Source organism: Sciurus carolinensis, chromosome 1 (assembly GCF_902686445.1).
Source record: "Sciurus carolinensis chromosome 1, mSciCar1.2, whole genome shotgun sequence".
In the NCBI taxonomy this organism is placed as follows: domain Eukaryota; kingdom Metazoa; phylum Chordata; class Mammalia; order Rodentia; family Sciuridae; genus Sciurus; species Sciurus carolinensis.
In genome coordinates, this window is record NC_062213.1 from 197,208,670 (window position 1) to 197,231,884 (window position 23,215).

The 23,215-nt window shown below is 63.1% G+C and overlaps 2 protein-coding genes across 7 annotated transcripts in view; one reads left to right on the top strand and one right to left on the bottom strand.

Annotated features, from left to right (window-relative positions):
- Arhgef10l (Rho guanine nucleotide exchange factor 10 like) overlaps positions 1–23,215 on the bottom strand; it is a 124,642-nt gene that overhangs the window by 86,986 nt on the left and 14,441 nt on the right. For 5 of the 6 annotated variants that reach the window (XM_047548084.1, XM_047548080.1, XM_047548087.1 and 2 more), the window contains exon 1: positions 22,873–22,934. The exons of the other annotated variant lie outside the window; for it this stretch is intronic. The gene's annotated coding sequence lies outside the window, so the exon portion shown is untranslated. Of the gene's footprint in view, positions 1–22,872; positions 22,935–23,215 lie in introns of those variants that run through there. 6 annotated transcript variants of the gene reach the window in all.
- On the top strand, positions 4,759–7,977 carry LOC124982002 (translation initiation factor IF-2-like). The gene is made up of 2 exons (XM_047548107.1): positions 4,759–6,969; positions 7,431–7,977. The coding sequence occupies exons 1-2, from the start codon at positions 6,193–6,195 to the stop codon at positions 7,602–7,604; spliced, it is 951 nt and encodes a 316-aa protein (XP_047404063.1). The 5' UTR covers positions 4,759–6,192; the 3' UTR covers positions 7,605–7,977.

Here is a 23,215-nt window from a genome sequence, read left to right on the forward strand (position 1 = left end):
ACAGCAGGGCAGCAAGGCTGGGTCAATGGCTGGGGCTTCACACAATGGAGGCTCTGTCCAGAGCCTAGTGGTCACCCCCACCACTGACCTCCCGGGCCAGCCTGGTCAATGAGCTGCAGGCGGGGACAGTGAGAAGCGGCCAGAGCCCCAGCCCCAGCCCCAGCCCCCCTCCAACCAAGCCTCTACGGGAAAGAGCTGCCCCAGAGGCCCAGCCACAGGGGACCCCTGGGGGCCGTTGCCTGGGAAACCCAAGCTGGCCGCAGGACCCAGCTCCTGAGGGGCTGCCTCCAGGCTCAGGCCCAGCCCTCCTCCCCGCCCCCTCCCAGCCCCCAACAGATTGACCCATTTGTCCCCAGGGTCCAGCCGGGGAGGAGTCAGCAGCTGCCATGTGGACAGCCGCCTGCTGTCCATTCACAGAAGGGTCTCACCCTCTTCTCTGCCCAGTCACATCCTGGGCAACCCAAAATATGGCACCAGAGAGCACAGCTGAGGCAAGGAGGGGGCAGCGGCAGGACCCCAGGGGTGACGTCCTCCCCTAACCAAGCCTCGGTTCCCTGCCTGCAGCAGGGCCTCCTCCCGCCCAGGTAACCCCAGGCCAGCGGGCTGGGGACCCCACGCAGCAGAGAGCCCGCACGCCGGAACCAAGGCCGAGGGCCCATCCTGTGTTCACAGCCAGGAAGCCCAAGGACCGACCCAAAGTCACCGGAAGGCTGGGCTGGAGAACGGCGGTCTGTGGCAGCCTGCGATCCAGGGCACGTCTGGAGTCGGAGGGGCACCACGTGCGCCACCACCACCCGGGCGTTCCAGGCGCTCAAGTGCAGAGGCCGACTGCTCCAGCCCCAGCTCCAGGGCCACTGCAGGCCCCCGAGGGTGAAGGCCGCAGGCACATGAGACCCCCTCACAACTTCTGGGGGCTCTCCTCCCTGACCTTCCCTCTCCCTCCCAGCCCAGGCCATTCACCCTGTCTGCCACCTACGACCGCAGGCCCTGGGCAAAGAACCAAGAGAGCCCCAGCAGGCTCCTGTCCTGCAGCAGCCGGTCAGAGGCCAGCAGCGGCGGCTCTGTGGGGCAGCGCCCGGGCAGGGCAGGTGGGCACAGCATCCCATTTCCAGGCCAGAGCCAGTGTGGGGACCCCAGGGCAGAGTGTCTGCGAGTCCTGGCTGCACTTGCTCAGCAGCAGGTGAAGCAGGTGTGTGTGCAGGGGAGCTGAGCTTCTGGGACTGAGGCCTGAGCAAGGTAATGAACTTGACCTGCTCCTGGCAGAAACCCAGCCAAGGCAGCACCAGGACCGCCCACCAGCCAGCCGGCGGGGGGCTCAGCAGTGCCCCCGCCCACCTGGGCGGAGCTGCAGGGGCGCCTTCCTGCACACCCCAGGGCCCGCTGAGTGGCACTGGCAGGGTGGGAGGAGGCACCCCTCCCCGTGGGCGCCCCTCCCCGTGGCCTCGGCCTCCTGCCCACCGTGTGGAACGTGGGCTTGGCTTCACCTGGGCTGGTCTGGGGATGACTGCACAGTGGGATTTCGCAGCTGCCCCACAGGCGACCTGGTGCCTTCCTGGTGGCGGTTACAGCCGCCTGTCCTGTCCCTGCATGTTCCCGGGAGCACCGCCCCCTCGGGCCTCGGGGAGGAGATGTCGGCAGAAGCCAGGAGGACCGAGCCTCCCTCCCGGAGCCCTCCCAGCAACCGTACAGACGCCGCGGTGTCTCCACCTGAACCCCGCCCGTCACCCCAGAAGTGAGGCCTGGGCGGCCTCCAGTTCTCCTTCCACTAGGCCCCACGCCAGCTACCGCAGTCGGGCGTCTGCCCACCAGCCACCTGAGGCCCCGAGGCCAGACCCGAGGGCTCCATCTTGCTCCCCTGCCCGCAGCCCCCTCCCTAGCCCGCTCGGCTCCCTCCTGCCCAGCCTGCTGCCCGCTGCTCCCTTCCAGACCTCAGACTGTGGGTGCTCCCAGTCTCTGCCCCAGACGGGCCCCACCGCTCCTGGGCAACGTCGCCCAGCTGTGCAGGGACGCTCGCCTGGTCTCCCCCGGAACGTGACCTGCACTCTGCCGGGAGGCGCCTGCACCCTGCTCCAGCAGCACGGAACCCTAGCACCGCCAAACCCAGCCCTGAGCCCCGGCGGCCACTCTGGCCCAAAACCCAGAGTCGTCCTGGCCACCTCCTTCTCCCACACCCAGACTGAGCCATCAGCGAACCCCGCTGGCTCTGCCTTCAAAACACCCCGTCTCCCGTCTCCCCACCTCCACGGCCACCGCTGCTCCAAACCACCTAGACTGTTGTGGGAACAGCCTCTGCTGGTCTCCGCTCCCACCTTGACGCCCCACCCCGCTCATTGTTCTCAGCAAAGCAGCCATGGGGATCCCCTGCCCAGACCCTGTGTGCTTCCCCTCCCCCATCCGAAGGGAGGCCAGGGCCCTCATCCTGACCTGGGGGCCCCACCACCTCTGTGACTCCATTCCTATGTCTCTCCTGGGACCAACTCCACTCTCATCATGACTGCCTGGCACTTCCTTGAACACCCAGCATGCTCCTACCCCAGGCCCTTTGCACTTGCTACTCCCCTGCCTGGGATGCTCTTCCCACATATATCCATTCCGCTGGCTCCCTCTCCTTCAGGACTCTGCTCCAAAGCCACCCATGGGACAGCCCACACTCATGGCCTTGGTGCTCTACCCCAACTCTGCTGTCCAGCATCATCGCACTGAGCACCTCCTGACACCACCAGCACACCTGTTATGTGTTTCTATCACTTTCCTCTTACTGGTGTGTGGACTCCACAAAGGAAGGACCACTGTCCACAGCCCTGGAGCAGAGCCTGGCACACCACAGACCCCAAGACGTGCTTGCCGGATGAACAAAGGGGGCGTCCATGTCGGCGCCCTGAGGAGAGGCGGCCATGGCCAGTGTGGGACGCCCACTCCTAGGACGAGCTCCTCCCATCTGAGCGGCCGCAGCTGGGCAGCTCCTCCAGGGCGGCTTCACAAACACCCACCCCGCTGTGCTGCAGTGGGGCGGTTCCCCAAAACCAGCGTGGGATGAGGTCTGGGGCCCAGCCAGGGAGTGATCAGGAGGGGGTGGGGAAGGACTTGGGCTATTTTTAAAAACTTGCTCCAAAAAGACCACATTCTTCCCCTGGTGAGTCAGAAGCATGTGGCCGGGTGAGGGCCCCAGGACCCAGGAGCCTCGAGCTGCCAGCCGGCCACTGGTGGGCAGGTACGCACGTGGGCAGGTGGGTCCCCAGTGCGGATTCAGCTTTCCAGGGAAGGGGCCGGGCCAGGCGTGGGGTCCGGGGTTGGCGGCCATACAGAGCTGAGCAGGTCCATCAAAACCCACAGGCCTCAGCTGTGCCTCTGTCCAGGAAGGGACCGTCCACTGTCCCACAGGGGCGTGAGACAAAACTGTGGACTGAACCAGCTCAGCCCAACAACCAAGGCAGGGCAGCTGGGCAGAGCTCTGGCTGAACGCGCAGAGTGCCTGCACTTGAGGCCAGACCCACGCCGCTGCGTGCAGCCCTTCCCGGAGACGTGTGAGCTCCTTCCAGCCGTCCTGCCCTGGAAGAGACGGGGAGACCTGGGGACTCGGGCTACGCCAGGCCAGGGCCACACCAGGTGCCTCGGGCCCCATCACGGAGGAGGAAGCCGAGCCCCGAGAGGCAGAGCCACCCCACCCCAAGTCCAGAAGCACCTCGAGGTCAGTCTGCTTCCAAGTCCAAAGCCAGACAGACCCCTCAACATCGGGCCTGTGGGTCCAGGAGGCCAATGGGGTGACCCTACACCCTTGCACTTGACTTTAAGAGAAGGGCCTGGCGTCCGGGGAGTGGCAAGGGGCAGGGCACTGGCTGCAGCCCTTGAGGGAGAGTCGGGGGGTCTTTGGCTTCGACAGGGGTTTGCCCCAAATCCTGCCGTCCTGGGTGAGTCGAGTCCATGATGCTGACCCGCACAGCAGCCGTCCCCAAACACGGGCCTGCAGTGGTTACCAGCTGAACAAAGGGAGCAGGCGCCAATGGACCCTGCCCGGGCTCCAAGGAGCTGCCCACGCCCTGGTCCCATGGAGCATCCCTTGAGGCCCTCCGGTCTTCCTCCTCCCTCAGCACCATGCGTTGGGTTTCTGCCCAAGTTCTGCTTCACAGTGGGAAACGGGCACTGCACTTGGGCTGCTCTGAAGTGGCCTCTGGTCCTGCCAAGTGCCCCTCAGGGGGCCGGCTATGGTTTTTACAAGAGTGAGGCCTGCAATCCAACCTGGTTGGGTCCCCAGCCCGACCCTGAGATAATTCACTGCTGATTCCTCGCTTTCGCTTCCACTAGGAACCCCCACCACATAGGGTGCTCCAAGGATTAAATGAGGTGCCTGCGTAGAACACACGTGGCCCTGGGTTCAATCCCAGAACCATGAAAAAGAATTTTTATTCAGTTGGATAATCATTCACAAGAGCCTGGCGAGGTGAAGCACACCTGTAATCCCGGTGGCTCAGGAGGCTGAGGCAGGAGGATCGCGAGTTCAAAGTCAGCCTCAGCAATTTAGTGAGACTCTTTCTCTGAATAAAATATTTTAAAAAGGGCTGGGGATGTGGCTAAGTGGTTAAAAGCCTCTTGGTACAAAAAAATAATGATAATAGTCCACATGGAGTGCTCTGCTCTCTGAGAAAGGGAACGTGGCGGCTGCTGATTGGCTGAATGGATACACGACCAGCTCTTCCTGAACAGATGCAGCACTGAGCTACGGGCCAGAGTGAGGACTCCCACCAGCCGCGCTCCCCTCCAGGGCCCTCCTGAGATGGTGCAGCGAGGTACGGGGCAGCCTCTCCTGCAGTGTCCAACCATGCAGTGCCCCCACGGTGGAGAAGGGGTGGCCACTAAAGTGCCCTGGGACAGTCGCCAGCTGGGCCTGACCCTGAGCAAACCCACGCAGCCCTCTGAGCTCCCCAGACCCTCCCCAGCCTCTGCCCACTTTAGAGTAAGGGAGGATCTGAACCCGGCTCCCTCGGCTGGTGTGAAGCAGCACTCCACGGCCCTGTATCCCTGCGGCGGCACAGGAACAGCCCCCGAGCTGCAAGAGAAGCCAGGTGGCCAGAGAACCCCGCCCCGGGGAGAGCTGCAGACACCAGGAGGCTGCTGGGTCCTTGCGGAACCTTAAAAAGACCTGCTGAGTACAGGGACGGCGACCTCCCCCAGGCAGCAGACGGGACAGCCAACAGCACGTCCCTGGCGGCCACTGGGCACAGGAGCTCCCCAAGTAACCTCACAGAGACCCGCGGCCTGGGAGGCGACGGGGGTTCCGCCCAGCGTGCCAGCCACAGAGCCTTGCTCAAAGGTGCTGGAGGGCAGCTGCCTGGGGCGCCCCCTGGCCACTCCTGCCAGGACCGAGCCCTCCCTGGGTCCACCCAGGGCCGTTCAGGCGGCCAGCTTCTCTGGCAAGGACAGCGACCCTCGGCTCCTCAACGAGTGTGCACACCGGAAGTGCTACAGCCCCATCTCCCACACGCCATCCGCCAGACCCGCGGTCTCCAGGCCCCGACCCTGGGGACGGCTTAGCTCAACATGCAGGCAGTGACAGGAGAGCCAGTCACCCCCGATCCTGCTGCCATCCCACAAGCCGCCCTGACCCCTAGGCAAGCTCGGAACCCGCCAGCCCCACGCCACCCGGCTGGGCTCCGTGGTCCCGGGCTCCACCAGACTGGGGGCTGTCCAACCTTCAGGCCCAGCCCTCCAGCTCTGCCGCTGGCCCCGGTTCTCCAGGCACCATGTGACGACCAGCCCTACCGAGGACACGAAGGCCTGGCAAGGACCCAGGTGGCTCTGCCCCCGCGGGCCTGGGTGAGGCCCCACCTCCCAACCAACACTGCACTTTGTGCCAAACCCGACTGCGCCAGGCCCGTGGGGGCCGCGGGCCCTTCCTCCTCCTGTACTCTTCCTGGGGGGCAGACTGGGATTTCCAATCCCACCCCAACGATGCCAGATCCACGCAGCAGTGATTCTCGGCCGGGGGCACTGCGTCCCCAAGGGGACATCTGGCAACGGGGGCTGCCACGGCTGGGCGAAGGGGACGGAGCATCGAGCAGGCAGGCGCCACGCACGCTGTGACACACAGCGAGGCCCCCAGCAGAGCCACCGGCCAGATGTCACCCAGGCGGAGAGAACCTGATCTGAGGGCAGCTGGCCAGACCCCCGGGAGCCAGAGCAGGCCCCAGACTCCTGATGCAGGTCACCTTACCTGTCAGTCACAGGGATATAGAGACAAGCCACTGCCGCTGTCTCCCGGGCGGGCGGACGCCAGACACGGTGTCGAAGGGCCCTGCCCCACGCTGCGTGGCTTTGGTGCCTGTCCCCACCAGCCTGTGGGCAGAGACCACGGCCTACGTCTCTGCGTCCCCACCGCCTGGCCCGGCATCCGGAGTTCAGAAATGGGAGGAGGGCAGGGAGAGGCTCTGCCACCTCTCTCCACGGGACGTCACGCCCTCCACAGCCTCAGCACCGGCATGCCCGGGACCCAGGAGCCACAGCTCAGGGATCAACAGCCTGGCCTGTGCCCAGCTCCCCTGCGTCCCCAGGGCTGGCGCAGCACAGGGACAACACGGTTCCCAGAAGCTCCTCCGAGCGCTGGGCCTGCTGTCCTGTTGCAGGGTGAGAGAGACAGGCGTGGCCCTGCCCCTGAGCCCAAGGTGCCGCAGGGGAAGACCTGGACCAGCACCGATGGCCGCAGCCAGGGCCTCCGCGGGGGACAGGGAGCAGCCCTGGAGGGCAGCCTGGGCCCAGCTGGGGATGCCGGGGACTCCATCCTGTGGGCTGCTGCTCCTTGAAACAGTGAAGAGGGCCGGGACGCGCAGCGAGAGCAGAGTGCCCAGGACAGAGGGCGGCAGAGGCGGCAGCGCAGCTCCTCCATCTGGGTCCCCAGAATCACGTGCTGGAGCCCAGCCACGGGGTCAGGAGGCGGGGCCTGGGGTCACAGTCAGGAGGTGGAGCCCTCTCAGTGAGGTGAGTGCCTTGCAGAGGCCTCCAGCTGGCCAGCCTCCACCCTGAGGCCGGCCAGAAGGCACTGCGGGAACCGCCCTGGGCCTGCCACCCCAATCCGCCAGCGCCCTGACCTGGCACCTCCAGCCAGACGTTGCTGCCCCTCCGCAGGCTCCACTCGGGCTGTGGATGTGGCTGCAGCAGCCCCGAAGGGCCACCACGGGGCTTTCGACGGGGCCAAGCGTCCCACCTGCCCCTGCTCCTGTGTGCCGGGCAACCTCACCCAGGTCCTCTCACTGGGACGAGCACTCACCCAGAGGGATCCACGTCCTGGGACTGGGCACAGGACGAAGTGAGAGTCTTGGGTGGCCCAGGTCACCGGGGAGGGAGCGCCCCTCCACCCACACCTGCGCGGTCACTGTCCCTAGGGGCCCAGCGCGACTCCCAGCTGTCAACCCTGAGACAGGTGTCGCCCCGCTTTACAGATCAGGCAACACAGGCTGGCCAGACTGCCAGGCCCACGGCCATCGGGGGAGCTGGGGCTCCAGCCGGGCGACGGCTGCGGCCTGTGCCCTCAGCCGCTGCAGCTGGCTCTGTGCTGCCTGGAAACCCGCGGGGGCCTTGAGGACCCCCAGGAGCTGGAGGGGCAGGACCCCTGAAGGCGTCATGGCAAGAGGGAAGCTTGGGGGCCAGCAGACAAGGCGGTCTGGCCGGCGGTGCCCAGGGAAGGCCAACTTCACTGCCCGCAGGGCCTCCACAGCACCCTCACTTCCGGGTCTGCAACAGTTGGGACCTGGACTGTCCCCGAAAGGCCCACATATTGGTGCTACTGGGACAGAGGCCCCTTTAAGAGGTGGGGCCTGAGGGAAGGAGCTCAGGTCATGGAGGGCATGACCCTGACCGGGATGCTGAGATCCTGGCCCCTTCCTTTTTCTGGCTTTGCTTCCGGACCACCGTGAGATGGGAGTTTCTCCCATCACACAGAACGCGGTGATGTGCTAACTTCACACAGGCCCAAAGGGAGGGACCCAACCAACCATGGACCAAAACTTCCAAAATCATGAACCAAAATAAACCTTGCATTTTTTTAAATATGATTATCTCAGGCAGTCTGTCATAGTAAGGGAGAGCTGACTGGTAGGGACCCAGCCTCTGGCTCCTGGAACAGCTGAATGCAAACGTGGGAGGTCTCACTGGGCATCCTGGTCTGGAACCACCTGGGGGCTGAGAGCAGACACACTTCTGGGAACACCTGGGACTTGCCCAGGCCAATCCAGCCGCCACCCTGGAGATGCACCCAAACAGGCACATCTGAGACTCGGCCCCATGGGGCCGACCAGAGGGAGCCGGATGCCAACCTCTGCCTGAGCCAGCAGCTGCCCCTGCTGTGGCTATGGATGCTGTTGACAACGTCAGGCACGGCCTGCGAGGAGCCCCTCAGGGCTGGCAGCATCCGTCCCCTCTACCCGGGCTCCCTGAAACGGTGTCCAGGCAGAGTGGGCAGCATTTGGGGGCCGAGCACTTTGCATCTTCCCACAGCAGATCCGCCTGGGAGAAGAAGGGGTGCCAGAGAGACTGAAGTCCAACCCGGCAGCCAGAGTCAGTTTCTCCTTTACAGGGTCCTAACACGGGTCGGGCACGCAGGCTGGGATCAGGCAGTGTGGACTCACAGGCTGGGATCAGGCAGTGTGGACTCGCAGGCTGGGATCAGGCAGTGTGGACTCGCAGGCTGGGATCAGGCAGTGTGGACCCGCAGGCTGGGATCAGGCAGTGTGGACTCGCAGTCCTGTGTCACTGCCTAGCCACTGGGCAGCCTCTTCCCTAAGCCTCAGTTTACTCGTCTGCAAACTGGGCATAAGGACACTCTGGAGAGCCACTGAGTAAGCCCCTCACTCAGTCCACGTTCACTGGGGCCCCACAGCCAAGTCTCGCTCCAGGTGCCTGAGATACACCTGCGATAGGAGAGAGAGGCGGCAGCCCAAGGGCGCTCACTGCGCCTGCCCTGGGCCTGGCACCATGGGCACGCCAAACAACCCGGTCACATGCTCATGTTGGCACAAGGCTCACTGTCCCCCTGGAGGGGGTCCGATCTGCCTCTCCAAGCCCTGGCCTCACTGCGTCCTCTGGGGCTCCTCGGAACGTGGCTCCTTGCCAGGGGAGGGGGTGCACACCCGCAATCCCAGCAACTGGGGAGGCAGAGGCAGGAGGATCCCAAGTTCAAGGCCAGCCTCAGTAACTCAATGAGACCCGGTATCAAAATGAACAATAAAAAGGGCTGGGGATGTGGCTCAAGCATCCCTGAGTTCAGTCCCCAGTAACAAAAATAATAATGCCAAAACCAGGAACTGTGGGTGCTTTAGGCGTTAACTCCACGCGACCCTCACAACCCTCGGCGTGGAGACCAGGCCCCCGCCCGACGCCCCACTCCACCCGGTGTCCTGCCATACACGTTGGTTGCACTGAACTGAATTTTAACAGGTGAAGCCCAAGGTCACACAGCTGGAGCGTGGGCCAGCCACGCCAAGGCCTGTTGTGGGCAGTACAGCTGCCGCTGTTGGGCCACCCTGGGAACTTGTCCCCCTGGGACACCTGGGGTCCAGCAGCCTCTCACAGGACCTTTCCCAGGCCAGACTCCCCCGGGCACCAGCACTGCCGTCCAGGCCCAGGAAGGAGCCCGTATTAGGGAAAATAACTGAGAGATGACAGAAGTGTCGGGGCAGAGCAGGGCCAGCTCGTGAGTCACATGCCCCAGGACATTCTGTCCGTAGCTGCTCCAGGACAGGCAGCCTTCAGGACTCGGCGGGCCTCCCCACGCGGAGCCGGCGCCCGCCCCTCTCCAACTCCGGCCTCACCTCACTCCCTCCCTCGGCAGTGTGGACGTGCTGTCCCCGCCTCTCGGGGGAGCCCCTGGGGCTGAGCAAGGCAAAGGCACTGGCCCAGGATCTCCCGGAGAGCAAGGCCCAGGCCTGGACCTTGGTCAGGCCACCGCGTGCTCAGTGCTGCTCACTCACAACAACCCAGGACGGGAACATGGCTCAGCCCGGGACCCCTCAGTCTTCCCGAAGTGCCAGTTTGGATGGCCATGTGATTATCCCAAATGCCACCACAGCAGAGCCTCCGTACCACATCACTTAGGTGCCCAGCTGGGGCCTGCCTGCTGGGACCCCCAACCCCACCCCACCTCACAGAAGGGGACGTGCAGGCCAGACAAGGAGGAGCCAGAACCAACTCCAGGCACCTCTGACCCCATGGCACCCCAAGGGGACCCCAGGACCCCAGTGGGAAACACTGGGACTTTGCAGGGTGACTGCCAGGTCCAGCCACAGGCCACCCTCATGCTGCGTGACCTTGAGCTGCCCTGGCCTCTCTCAGGCTGCACCTGCCTCCCAGGCTGTAAATCAGCAGCCCGGCTCAGCGGACCAGGGTGGGAACGACCACAACCCCCAGCAAGGGGCTGGGCCTTCCCTGCTGGGGGGCACCTGCTGACCTGGACAGCGGGCTCAGAAGCCAGCGACTGGCAGCCAGTCCAAACAGGCTGTGGGCCTCAAATTTACCCGCCCGTGACCCAAGTCACGCAGGGCGTCAGGCATGCCTGGGTCACTCAGGCCAAGCAGGAACCTGAGGGGAGGGACGGCGTGCGGAGGCCAGGGCAGGGCAGGACACCAGGGTCTCCAGGCATCCTGTCCCAGTCTGGCCGGGGGACAACAGTCCCCTTCCCATGGCCCTGCAGACGCAGGCCCCTCTGCCAGAGCCTGAGCCCTCCCTCGAGGGTTCATGTCCCAGACTCACCTGTTCTGACCCCAGCTGTCTGCCCTCCTGACTCAGGGACTCCGGCCAGCAGCCCCCGGGGGTGTAGCCCCCAGCCCACACACCCAGGGTGCCGGGCCGGCCTGGGCAGAGGAGGATCCAGCCCGCTCTGTCCCCGACTCGTGGCCGGCTGCCTCCAGAGCTGTCCTCTCCAGCCCCTCTTCCCCTGTGACTTCCGAGCTCAACTCTCTGAGCACCAACAACTCTAAGTTGCTGTGACTGTCCCCAAATTGAGGAATGAAATGGAAACAGGAAGACCAGTCAAGCAGGACACAGTGGGGATCTAAGCCAGGCAGCCTGCTTCCAGGGGTCCAGGCTCCCAGCTCCGGCTGCAGAAAAGGGCTGAGGGTCGGGGGAAGGGGGGCCCTGAGAGGCCCCCTCGGAACCCCAGCCCTCCACTGCCCGTCCGTGGCCCCTACAGCCGCAGGCCCAGCAGGGCCCCTGGGCACCCTCTCTCACTGCTCCGTCCCCACCCAGGACTGTCCTGTTCCCAGGCACCTGCTGCCCCGGGCCTCCAGGACCAGGCCCTCCTGCGTCCACGGCCCCTCCCCACCCCATCTGCCTGGAACACTCGCAGCTGCACCTGGAGCCTGGCCCTCTGGGAAGTCTTCCAGGATGACCGCTGGGGCGCTGACCTCTCGGCCCTCTGCACTAACGCACTGGGCCGAGACCCCTTGCCTTGCTCTGACTGCCCTCTAGACCGAGTTCCTCCGGGGCAGCCCTCGGCACACTGAGGACCCGAGGCTGGACGTGGGGAGGGTGGGCAGAGGACAGAGGGAGGGTGGGCAGGGGGACGGAGGGACGGATAGATGGATGAATGGATGGATGGACGGATGGGTGACTGTATGGAAGGATGGATGGATGGATGGATGGATGGATGGATAGATGGGTGAATAAACTGATCACTGGGTCAATGGGTGGATTGATGGGTGGGAGGATGAGAGACTAGATGGACGGATGGATGGATGGATGGATGGATGGATTGATGGATGGATGGGGGGGTGCATGTGAAGATGGACAGGCAGACAGATGGCTAGGTGGATGGAAAGATGGATGGTGGGTGCCAGGCTGGATGGGTAGACAGAGAGGTGAGTAAACAAGTGCATGAACAAATCACAAGCCCATCCGCATGTTCCCAGGGCTCTCCTCCAACCTGGAATTTACCGGAACCAGCTTTGCAGGAATCCCAGTGTTGCCCCACGTATTCAGTCTTGGCCACTCCGCAGACACCTGGTTCCCCACGGCTAAGCATCCCTGCGCAGTCGCTACGCAGCCCCTGCCTGTCTCCCCACCTGGTGGTGGAGTAGGTGACGGGACAGCCTGACAATTCTGGTCTCCCTGCCTCCTGGGCCCAGGCTGGCCCTCAAGTGGCCTTGATGCGTGCTTGTTGTCCAGTGACAAAGGAATTAACGGAAGACTCCGGAGCTTTTCAAACACGGAGAGTCCTGGGCCTGGACAGTCTGCTGGTTTGGGAATTTCCAGGAGTGAGGCCAGAGAATCGGATTTTGTTCAGAAGCCTCCTGCACTTCGCCGTCAGCCAGGTCTGGGGTGCACTTTGAGTCGCGGCAGCTGCTGTGACGGACAGCTCGGCTCCTCCTCCCCAGCGCCTCCAGCGCGGAGCCTGGAGCTTTCCTGCTGGCCCTGACCGGCTGGCTGCAGAGCCACCAGAGCACAGGGAGAGGCCTTTCGAAGTGTGTGGTGGGGCTGGAGACGGAGCTGGGCGGATACGTCCATCATCCGGCCCTCAGCTCCTCGGCCTCCCTCCCTGCCAGTCAGGTCCTCCGCCTGGTCCCCACTCCCTCCTCTGCCAACAGCTGAGGCCTGCAGTCCCAGGCTGGGCTCTGGCAGCCGGAGGGCTCCATGGCGACGGCGCCCTCGCTGCGCTCCTCCCCTCTCCTGGGACCCCTCCGTGAGCACTTCCAGCCCTGACTCCCACCACCACCGCTCCAGGGCGACTGGGCAGCCTCCCACCTGGGTCGCCGGAGAACTGGCTTTGCCAAGAGCTCTGCAGGAGGGGGCGTGGGAAGGGCAACTGCCAGCGGGCAGACGCGTCCTCTGCACCCTCTGCCGCCTCGGCCTTTACGTCCAGCCCTCAGCGCTGGGCACGCTCGGGCCCTGGGCTCCCTCCCCAGCACCGCAGAATAAAAGCAACACCAGCCCAGCCCGCCTGCGTGGCCCTCGGATAGACAGCTGAGCTCCTGCTGCCGGGTGCCCACCTCCAGCCTGGACCTAAGAGTGCGTGCCCGGCTCAGCACCCGGCACGCCAGGGGGTCGGGGTGCTCGACCAGCAGCAGCCACTGGCGCAGGCTGCCTGCGGTCGCTCAGCCTCCCCTCGCCCCCAGGCAGAGCACAGGAAGCACAGGACAACGAAGGCTTGGTTTCTGTGGACCCCTGGAAGTGAGAAACCCGCGCTCTGCGACACAGCTGGTCCCGACCTGCGGCAGCTCCGCTGGCGACTTCTCGACCGCCATGGGTGCGACGCGCACGACCTCGGCCCGGCGTGGACAAGTCCCCACACCCAGGGAGGCTGCATGTGTGCTGGCACGTCTAGGACAGGCCGGGCCGGGCCGAGGCGGGCCTCCGCCGGGCAAAGCAAATGCAGTTTTTGCTTAGAATGTATTCCCAGGTCACGGTGCTTTTTTGGAACATGCCCCCTCAAAAGTCGGAGCATCAGTGTTCACGCCGGGGACCCTAGAGCTGTTCTTGATTTTTTTTGCAGTTGTAGATGGACTGCATGCCTTTGTTTTATTTATTTTTATGTGGCGCGAAGGATGGAACCCAGTGCCTCACACGGGCTAGGCAAGCACTCCACCACTGAGCCACGCCCAGCAGCCGAGACCCTGGATTTCTGCCAACGCAGTGGTGCACGCCGGTAATTCCAGCACCTCCGGAGGCTGAGGCAGGAGGACCGCAAGTTCAAGGCGTGTTTCAGCAATACGGCGAGACCCTCTCCAAACAAAGAATAAAAAAGGGCTGGGGACGTGGCCCCTGGGTTCGATCCCCAGCAGCAACCTGCCCGTTTCACAGAAGAGGAGACTGAGGCTGGGTGAAGCTGCGGAGGGTGCAGTGCTGCCCCGCGGCCCTGGCTGGCTGAGGAAGACGTGGGATCTGAGCCCCGGGCCTGGCTCCCGGGCAGGGATGCTGGGATTCTGGCCCAGGTCTGCCCCACGCAGTTGAGCCCCCCAGAGCGCACAGGCTTCAGGATGAAACTCAACGGGGGTGTCCAAAGTGGGTGGGCAAAAAACCCGCAAGTCCCTACCAAGTGATTCACCAAGGAAAGAACGGGCGCTCAACTGAGCAGTGGGACAGGGACCAGAGGGACTTCAAGGTAAGCCCACAGTCAGACAGATCCGCATTCAGGTTTTGCTTTTTACTAGCTGTGTGACTTTGAGCAAATTACTTCCCCTCTCTGTTCCTTGGCTGCCTCATCCATGAAAATGAAGATGATTATCACGCGTACCTGAAGATCACCACAAAGAACTGAAACAAGGTAATGAACGAGAGGCCCCCAAGCTGGTCCCAGTTAATCATGGATGGATCATGATTAACACTACCCCTCCTGCCAGAGGAGGTGGCCCAGGCCCTGGAGACGCCTGCCCAAGGTGAGAGTGCTCAGCACAGAGGCGGGCGCTGGGAACTGCCCAAGGCCTCTGCCTGACATCTGTGAAACACAGCTGTCCTCCAGGGGCCGCTGGCCTCACTGACCTCCTGGGATCTGGGCCAGTCCAATCCTGGACCTGCCCCTGTGGTTCTCCCGACTCGGGGAGGAAACAGATGCCCAGGAAGCTGCCCGAACCAGCCCGAGGCTCCAGGCCGGCCACTCCCAGCTCCTCCCGCAGAGGCACTGGCCATTCCCTAGGACCAAAGGGCAATGTTCAAAGCCACGGAAGGTGGTGGACGGTGACCTTCACTGGAGCCCCGTGAGCCCCTCCCTGGGCTGCCTGCCGCCTGTGTCCACCCCTGAGGCTCCTTGTCAGTTAAGAGAGCGTCCCAGCCAGGACGCCCTCACGCTGTGTGGCCCCAGGCAGGTTTGCTTATCCTGAGTCCCAGACCTTTGTTGGAAGCAGGCAGGGAGCCCTGTGGGACATGCCCCAGGAATGTCTGTCAACAGCCTTGGAAGGATCGTGGGTCTGCTGCCCCTCCCAAGGCAGGCTCTACCCAAGGCAGGACAGCCCGTTCTGATTGTGTCACTCCTCGGTTCTGAACGCCCTCGGCCCCTGTGATACAGCGGGAGCCCCTAGGGAGCTGCAGGGAGCTCCCGCACCCCCCACACCCTCCCCCGCAGGGCTCCCTCCCTCTTCCTAACTCTGCTGGGGCTCTGCTGCCTCCCCCAGGGACTGAGGCTAACAGCGTCCTACTCAGCTCTGAATCTCCAGCTTGTTGCCCAGCACCTAGTAGGTGCTCAATAAATGCGTGCTAGGAAGACGAGAGCGAGGACAGATACGAAAACAAGGTCATCAGCCCGCAGCTTCGGTAGCTCCCCTGCCAAACAGGAAGGCCCGGGGAGCAGGGGGCCTGGGCGGCGTTCCTGCACGGTGAGGACCCAGCAGTCCGAACCCACAGACCGGGGAGGTGAGTCCTTGCACCCGGGTGGCCCCACCTGTCCCAGCTGGAGGCTGGGGCTGCCTAAGTTCGAGGCTCCCAGATGGAATCCTTGGTCTCCCCAAAACCCATGCTCCCCATTCCCCGTGAACTCCCCCTTCACAACGCTGTCACCCACCGGCACTCAAAGGAAGAACCGGCAGGAACACTGATTCCTCCCCTCAGCCCGCCACTCCACGGGCCCGGGCCCTCCTTCCCAGGGAGCCCCACCCGCTGCGGCCAGTTCTTGCCCCAGCAGGTGACCGCAGTGCTGGGGGACTGAGGCAGGCACGGGGGGCGCGCCAGAGCAGGTACTCAGCATCAGCACCGCTCGCAATGGCACTAGGTGGGCCAGCCTCCTAAATTCACGCTGGTCACCTGTGAGCATCCACTGAACTGGGGTCTCCAAGAGTAAGGCCTCATCCTCTCCTCTCTGCGCCTGTCCCCCGGCCACCATGTGGAGCCAAGGGCGTCATGGCCACACAGTAAATTACTTTTGAATGATTATGTGGAAAGGGATCAATCTCTCAGCAGATCATTAACGGCTGGAGCAGGGGCTGACTGGATTAGTGAAGGGATTTGCAGACAATGAGAAAGAACCCCCAGGGCCTCCGTTCCCGCCCAGGTGCCTCCACAGCCCCTTCCACCAGCAACCCCTTGCCCACTTCTGGCTCTCTGCTTCCTGTCGCTCAAACTGGACAGGTTTATCTAGTCCCAGGGCCTCTGCACGTGCTGAACTCCCTGCAGGGAACACCTTCCCTGGGTTCTCTGCAGGGAGGCTCCTCCTTGTCCCTCAGGCATTTGAACGTCCTCTGGGAGAGGCCTCCCAGGCCCTCTGCTCCCCACGCCCACACGCATCTCCCCACCTTCATTCTACCCCCCACCTATCCTGTCACAGGACTTATACAAAACACACAGTTACTTCATCAATTTGTTTTTTATCTTTGCTGCTGTGGTTTACATGACCGGGTATTAGAAGCATGGTCCCCAGGGTGGTGGTGTTGGCAGGTGGTGGGACCTTTAAGAGGCGGGGCCTGGGGTCAGTTGGGGGCATGCCCTCAGGAGGAACTATGGGACCCCAGTTTCTGCTTCTTCTCTGGCCATGTAACCTCAAATTCCCACCACAGTGGTGCCATCCACCATGAGGCCCCAACAGAGCTAAGCTGATGCAGCACTAGGCCTTTGAATTTCCAGAACTGTGAGCTCTAAACCTCTCTTCATAATAGGATTGTCCAGCCTCAGGCATTTCATTACAGCACCAGCAAACTGCCTAATACATCTCCATCCTGTAAGACCCGCAAGGCAAGGCTATCATCTGCCTGTTGCCTGTTGTAACCCAAAGGGACAGAATATGTCACTGGGAATATCCCACCCGGACAGGAGGCGTACTTTGACCTAACGTGGCCCTGCAGCAGCCGAAGCAGCAAGAAGTCTGTGCCTCTTCCTCTCCGCCTAAAAGCAGGGCACAGATCTTCCTCCCTGGAGGAGACATAAAGGTGCCCCTTTCCCCACCAGGAAGAAGACAGACTGGCTCCTAACTGCACAACGACTTCCTCTATCACACCTTCCGGAGGCCTTCCCAGAACGAGGGCCCCAGGCCGGCCTTTCTCCTCCTCAGCCACTTCACGACCATCACCCTTTACGGAAGTGGCACCTGAGCGCCTGGTCTAAGCACTTACTTGGGTTCTCACTTCTTTTCTGCAAAGCCACAGTGCCACACGTCTGCGGAAACGCCTCGCGCACACACACACACGTACATCAAATGAGACCTGCCTGCGTCGCGCCCATTAACCTGCCCTCTGCCGGGAGGGTGCCGAGCCCAGGCAGAAGCCAGGCGGCAGGGGCGGCTCCCGCTCCCTATGGAGCAGTGGCCGCCCACTCCACACCTGCACTGGCCGGCCACCCTGAGCAGCCTCCCGCACTCCTGCTAAACCCCTGCGCCCCAAGTCACCGGGGCCAGCGTTACTCTGATTTTACAGACGGGAAAACTGAGGTACAGAGGAGTCGAGTGAGTGGCCCAAGACCAGGGCAGACAGAGAGCCAGCAGGGCGCCCTCCCTGTCAGGCTGCAGCCAAGCGAGCAGAGGGCCCCTGAGCCAGGGCCCGCGTGTCCAGGGAGGCGTCCCGGTTTCTTCTCTCTGTACCTTCCAAGCTTTCTTAGGGCTCATGCGATGCGTGCATGATTTAAAGTAAAATAAGCCCTTGTTTTACAGAAAGTGAAAGGTTCTGGGTAACATCTCCGTTCATGGATGTTTTTCTTCAGTTTCCGGACCCTCGTTTTCCTACTTAATTTAACCACTGTTTTTCTAGGGAAATTCAATAAAAAGCCCCCATTTCCAAAGCTCCTCCGAGTCTGCCCACTTCAAACACAGGAGAGAGGGGGGCTCCCGCCCTGGATGCTGATGGGCGCAGACCCTCGCGGCCTGAGGGGCTTCTCAGGATGGAAGGCACTGGAAACAGGATCCCGAGAAGAGGGAACCAGAGCCGGCCTGGCCCCTGGCTCAGGTGCCCCCAAAGCCCACACTCTGCCCGGGCCCCGCACTGCATTCCCAGGAGGGGCTGGGCAGGTCTGGGCACCTCCACTGACAGGTGGAGGGAAGACGGCCCCAGGGCAGGAGCCGGGCACAGCCCGCACGGTGGCCAGGCAGTGCTCCTCCCCAGAGCACAGCACAGGGCACACTGGGGGTTCGGAGGCACGGCTGGCCCTGGAGGCCGGCCCCTACAGGACAGGCGGGCAGGGCGAGCTGCTCCCACCCCAGCACCAGGACAGCAGGCGCGCAACCTGCCTGGGCCTCCGCCTCGTGGTGGCAAAACAGCGGCTGCAGCGCCCACCCCGGGCCGCGTGCCCCAGTGCCTGTGCTCACAGCAGGAGCCGCGGGGCTGCCCCTCCGCAGCCGAGCCTTATCACTAGCTCTTTCCTGACACGGACCTAGGGGCCCACGCAGGCACCGCGTTCTGTCCTCAGGCTTAATCCTGAGCCACAGGTGACAACTGGACCTCACTGCACCGGGCAAAGCGCACCTCCGCCTCACATCAGGACGGCCAAGGGCGCAGACTCCAACACTCCTGCCTCACAGGGAAGAGGCAGGCAGAGTCTTGAGGGAGGTGGGCTGTGCCAAGACCCCGGCAGCCCAACGCACCTGGCACTAAGGACACAGGCCACCTGCGGCCCAGCATCTCACCTACAGGATGGGGTGGGAGGACACACCTGTGGGCTCAGGATGGGGGTCAGAGACGGGCAGAGGGCCAGGCACAGGCCACCAAGTACCCAGGAGAGCTGTAAGCACGTCCGCTCCCGATGACCTGCCCAGGGAGGAGAGAGGCGCAGAACCCTCCTCCGTCTGCAGGTGCCGATGGAAGGAGACGCCCTCCCGCCAGCTGAGTTTCACTGGGCGGGAAGTGAACGCGGAAGCCTGTCGGGAGACTCCACAGTCACAGCTGCAGGGGCTGGAGCTGCAGCCAGCGCCGGGCAGCAGGGACTACCAGGAACCTCGGTGATCCGCAGGAAGGCTTCGGGAGCGCCCAGCCGCGCCTCCAGGAAGCCCAGCGCTCCCTCTGCCCTGCCACAGGCCGCGCGGACTCCTGGTCCCGACGCTGGAGCAGACTGAGGCTCAGGTCTCGGGCTGCACGGGCTGCAGCTCCTGCCCGGCCCCAGCCTGCCCGCCCCGTGCCATGCTCTGGACACTCTGCGCTGGAGGTCACTGCACAGTTCCACGCCGTGACCACGTCAGCCATGTCTGACCACCAGCCTGGAACGTCCTGAACCTCAGCGGTCAGCTGCCAGGTGTCGGCACACGCCGACCCCAGCACACACTGCACAGGATACCACCGGTCACACCTGGTCCCAACCAGAGATCCCAGATTCTGCCAGAGCGACAGACCGACCTGCTCTACATGGTCCCTGAATCCGTCTGGTTGGGTTAGGCCCAGTGCCTAAGCCACCCCCAGACAGCTCCAGCCACACCTGGACGCCACACCTGAGCCACCTGACTTTCCCCAGTGTGTCCTCAGACACCACTGTCACTGGCCTCCCAGATGCCTGGGTCACCCCAAGCGAGGTGGCGCGTCCACACGCTGGGCCTCCTCATCTCGGCCCCCTCCTCTCTCTTCCGTGGTGCTGGGAATGGCCCAGGGGCGCTCTACCACTGAGCCTCGGCCCAGCCCTTTTCGTTTATTATTTTGAGACAGGTCTTCACAAAGTTGCCTAGGACCTCACTGAACTGCTGAGGCTGGCCTTGAACTTGCAGTCCTCCTGCCTCAGCCTCCTGAGTTGCTGGGATTGCAGGCTGAGCCCTCCCTCTTCTTGGTATACGGCGACAGCTCACTCACTGCAATGGGGCCCACATCATCTGAGGGCAGCATACAACCCCACCCCCACCACGGCAGGCCCAGCCCAGTAGCTGCCCCCCTCACTCTGCACCCGCAACGACCCTAAAACGAAAAGTAGGCCCCAGGGGAGGAGCCAGGCCCAGGCTGCTCTCTGTTGGGTGCCCAGCAGTGGCTGGTTCTCCAGGGGAAGACCCTGATCTGCAGTGTGCACCGACCTCTAGGGTGTCAGAGTTCCCACTAAGGGTGATTTTCAAGCCAAAAACATGACATCACTGAACAGGGAGGTAGAGAGATGTGCAGGAGCAGACCATTATTCACATCACACAACACGTACACTTGCACACAGAGGCACCAATAACCACGGGTGCACATATAATAAGAAAACCTGAAGTAATTTTGAGTGTCTGCTGCCTTTGTTTTTAATGATTTGTTAACCATAAACTTATGTCTCAGCCAGGCACAGTGGCGCATACCTGTAAACCCAGGGACTTGGGATGATCCTTCCATCATAAGGTCAAGGCCAGACTGGGCAACTTAGTGAGGCCCTGTCTCAAAATAAAAATAAAAAGGGCTGGGGATGAGGCTCAGGGATCCAGCGCCCCTGGTTCAATCCCCAGTGCCAAAAATAAATAATAAAAATAAATGTACAGTCTCATACAATTTTTATAGCAGTATTTTAGAAGTGGCTCGCAAACTTTCTAATTTTACCAACCAGTTCTCCTGCCTTAGCACAAGCTGACCCCAGCGCACCACTGCCAGAGCCCAGCACTGAGAGGACCAGGACCCTGAAGAGAGCAGAGCTGATGTCCTCCACCAGGCAGTGAGACCCCAGGAACTCCCCGGGATGCTGGCATGGGGAGGAGCTGAGCTGGACCCGCGAAGGGCACGGTAGGGTCAAAGAACTCTGCCGCACTCTGTGGACCTGAGTCTGATTCTAACCCCAGAGGAGAGGGCAGCAGCATGCCCAGGCGCTGGGCAGATGGAGCACCCAAGGCTGAAGACAAGCGGGCAGAAGTCAGCAAGGACCTTGCGGCTGGAGAGACCCAGGCCTGCGCCTGGCTCCCTCACTGTCTGGCTGTAACCATGGGCAGTCCCTGAAATGCTGTGTGCTCCTTTTCCTCATCTGTAAAATGGGCACAAGCCCATCTTCCTGCCTCATTATCAGGGTCGCTGTCAAAACAGAGATGGTGAAGGACACCACAGACCTAAGTTGTTGTTATCATCTCCTGTACATCACCCACCTCACTGCTGCGAGGTTCACCTAAGATCGTGTTCTTCCCTTCTGCACCTTCTCACTGCACAAGGGTCACATGCCTGAAGCAGCCAGCCCAGCGCCTGGCACCAGCCGATCCTATACACTTCTGTTCACGAACCTTTTTGTACTGGAGATTGAACCCAGGACCCTTAACCACTGAGCTATATCCCAGTCCTTTTTATTTTTTGTTTTGAAAGAGGGTCTCACTAAGTTGCTTAGGGCCTGGCTAAATCACTGAGGTTGGCCTCAAACTTGAGATCCTCCTGCCTCAGTCTCCCAAGCCACTGGGATTACATGCACGCACTACCGTGCCTGGCTTACTTCTCAAAGTAACAGTGGGCCTTCCTCTCATGCTACCTGGGACCCAGGCCCCCAAGTTGCCCACCAGCTTTTCCCATCCACAGACGCCTCCAAAATTAAAACTTGAAACAGCAGAATTTAGGAACCAACCAATTCCAGTCACTATTTACGGAGCACCTGCTATGTGCCAGGCACTGTCCCAGGCTGGTGACCAAGGACAGAGATGGTCCCTGTACTCAAAGGCTTCCAAGCGTACTAGGAGGTGTAAAGGAGTCACCCGGCCAGAGCAAGGTCCCTAAGAGCACTGATCCTGCCCGGCTTGCAGGAGAGGACACACCCAAGGGAGAACTGATTCAGGGTGAAGAATGGAGCCCACTTTCTGGAGAGAATGGACGGGGGGCAAAGGTTTTCAGGAGGAAGTGAAGGGACAGGGGACCTAAGGAAGGCATAATTAAAGCCAAACACAGTGTGAGGAGTTACAAATGACAAGACGGATCCAGAGCTTCACCTGGGGGCTGGAGGGGGAGGGTAAGGACATCCCCCACCCCACTGTCACAGGGAGCCTGGAGATAGTCCCACTGTGTCCTTTCTCCTCTGTGCATCTGGGGCCTGGACACAGCTGCGTGGATGGAGGGACAGACAGGTGGACAGATGGATGCTGTAGCCTGTGGCCATGTGGGAGGGGCTCTGCATATTTAATGAACCCACCAACCTGCCCTCTCCCCAGCATCCTCCTAGAGCAGATGGGGCTTGGGCAGGGGGTGGGGCTGCCCGGTTGAGTCTCTAAGAGAGGACAAGGCCTTCTAGCAGGACTGAGCTCCAAAGCCCCCACCACCTCCTACCTGCTTGGGGCTGAGGCAGGACCCCCCAGGCTCTGGGGCCAGAGGAAGATTCCTGACCCCTGCTCCAGGACCCCATCCTTGGAGAGGGAGAGGGGAGAGGCCTCCCTTCTTCCACATCAAGACTGGGCTCCCTCTCAGAGGCCACCCGGAGGCAGGAGGCTGGTTTTCACCCTCTGAAGGTCCCAACGAGAGGACACCCGCCCCTGACCCAGAGGGTATCCAGGGCTGACCGGGTCTGCGGCCACCGCCTGCAGCTGACCCAGCATCCTCTCCTCCCACAGTCCCCTCCTGCTGGAAGCAGTCCCTGTCTGCCTCTGGGCAAAGACCCAGGGTGGGAGAGGCTGACCCAAAACAGAGGAGACAGGAGCATTCTTTGGCCTTGCGGTACCCAGCGACCCGCCGCGCCCCCACCCGAGATCGGCAAGGGGCAGGACGGACCGCGGGGACCGGTCGGGGAAAGTGAGGTACAGGGTTGGGTGGGGGCCTAACTGTCCCCACTCCCACTGGCTTGAGGTCTCTCTCTCTCTCTCACACACACACACACACACACACACACACGCGCGCACACGGAGGCGGAGGCACGAAGCCCGCTCCGGGTCCTGCAGAGGGGCTCGGAGACCCGGCAGGGGACACAGGCCCGGGAAGGGCCCGAAGCCACACTGGCGGCGGCCCCTGGGGCGCCACGCAGCGGGACCCGCACCCGGGGCAGAGCCGGGCCGCGGGGACGCCGGCCCGGAGACACAGACACACGCCGGGTGCGACACGACCGCGCACCGGCGACACAAAGGCCGCGCGCTCGGCGCCGCTCACTCACCGGCCGCCGCGCGGGCCGCTGCGTCCTCCGCGCCGCTCACAAAGGCGCCGGGCGCCGGGCGCCGCGCCCGCAGCTCCCCCGGCCGCCGCGGGCGCCCATGGCCGGACGGCGCCCCGACCAATGGCCGCGCCGCCCGCCGGCCCGCGCCGCCGAGCCCTGGGCCGGCCCCGCGCACGGCGACGCGCGCCCCGCCCGCCGGCCCGGGGCGCCCGGCTGAGGTCAGCGCTTAACCCCTGCCGGGCGGCGGCGCGGAGGCCACGCCCACCGCCGGGTCTCCGCGGGCGGGGCGGGGGGGAGGGGAGGGGAGGGGAGGGGGCGCGCCCGCCCCGACCACCGCCCAGCG

Excerpts from the sequence above, each read along its gene's own strand:
- LOC124982002 (XM_047548107.1), top strand. The coding sequence starts at position 6,193 with ATGCAGGTCACCTTACCTGTCAGTCACAGGGATATAGAGACAAGCCAC. Across the intron at positions 6,970-7,430 it reads GGTGGAGCCCTCTCAGTGAG|ATCAGGCAACACAGGCTGGC; the intron begins GTGAGTGCCTTG and ends CCCGCTTTACAG.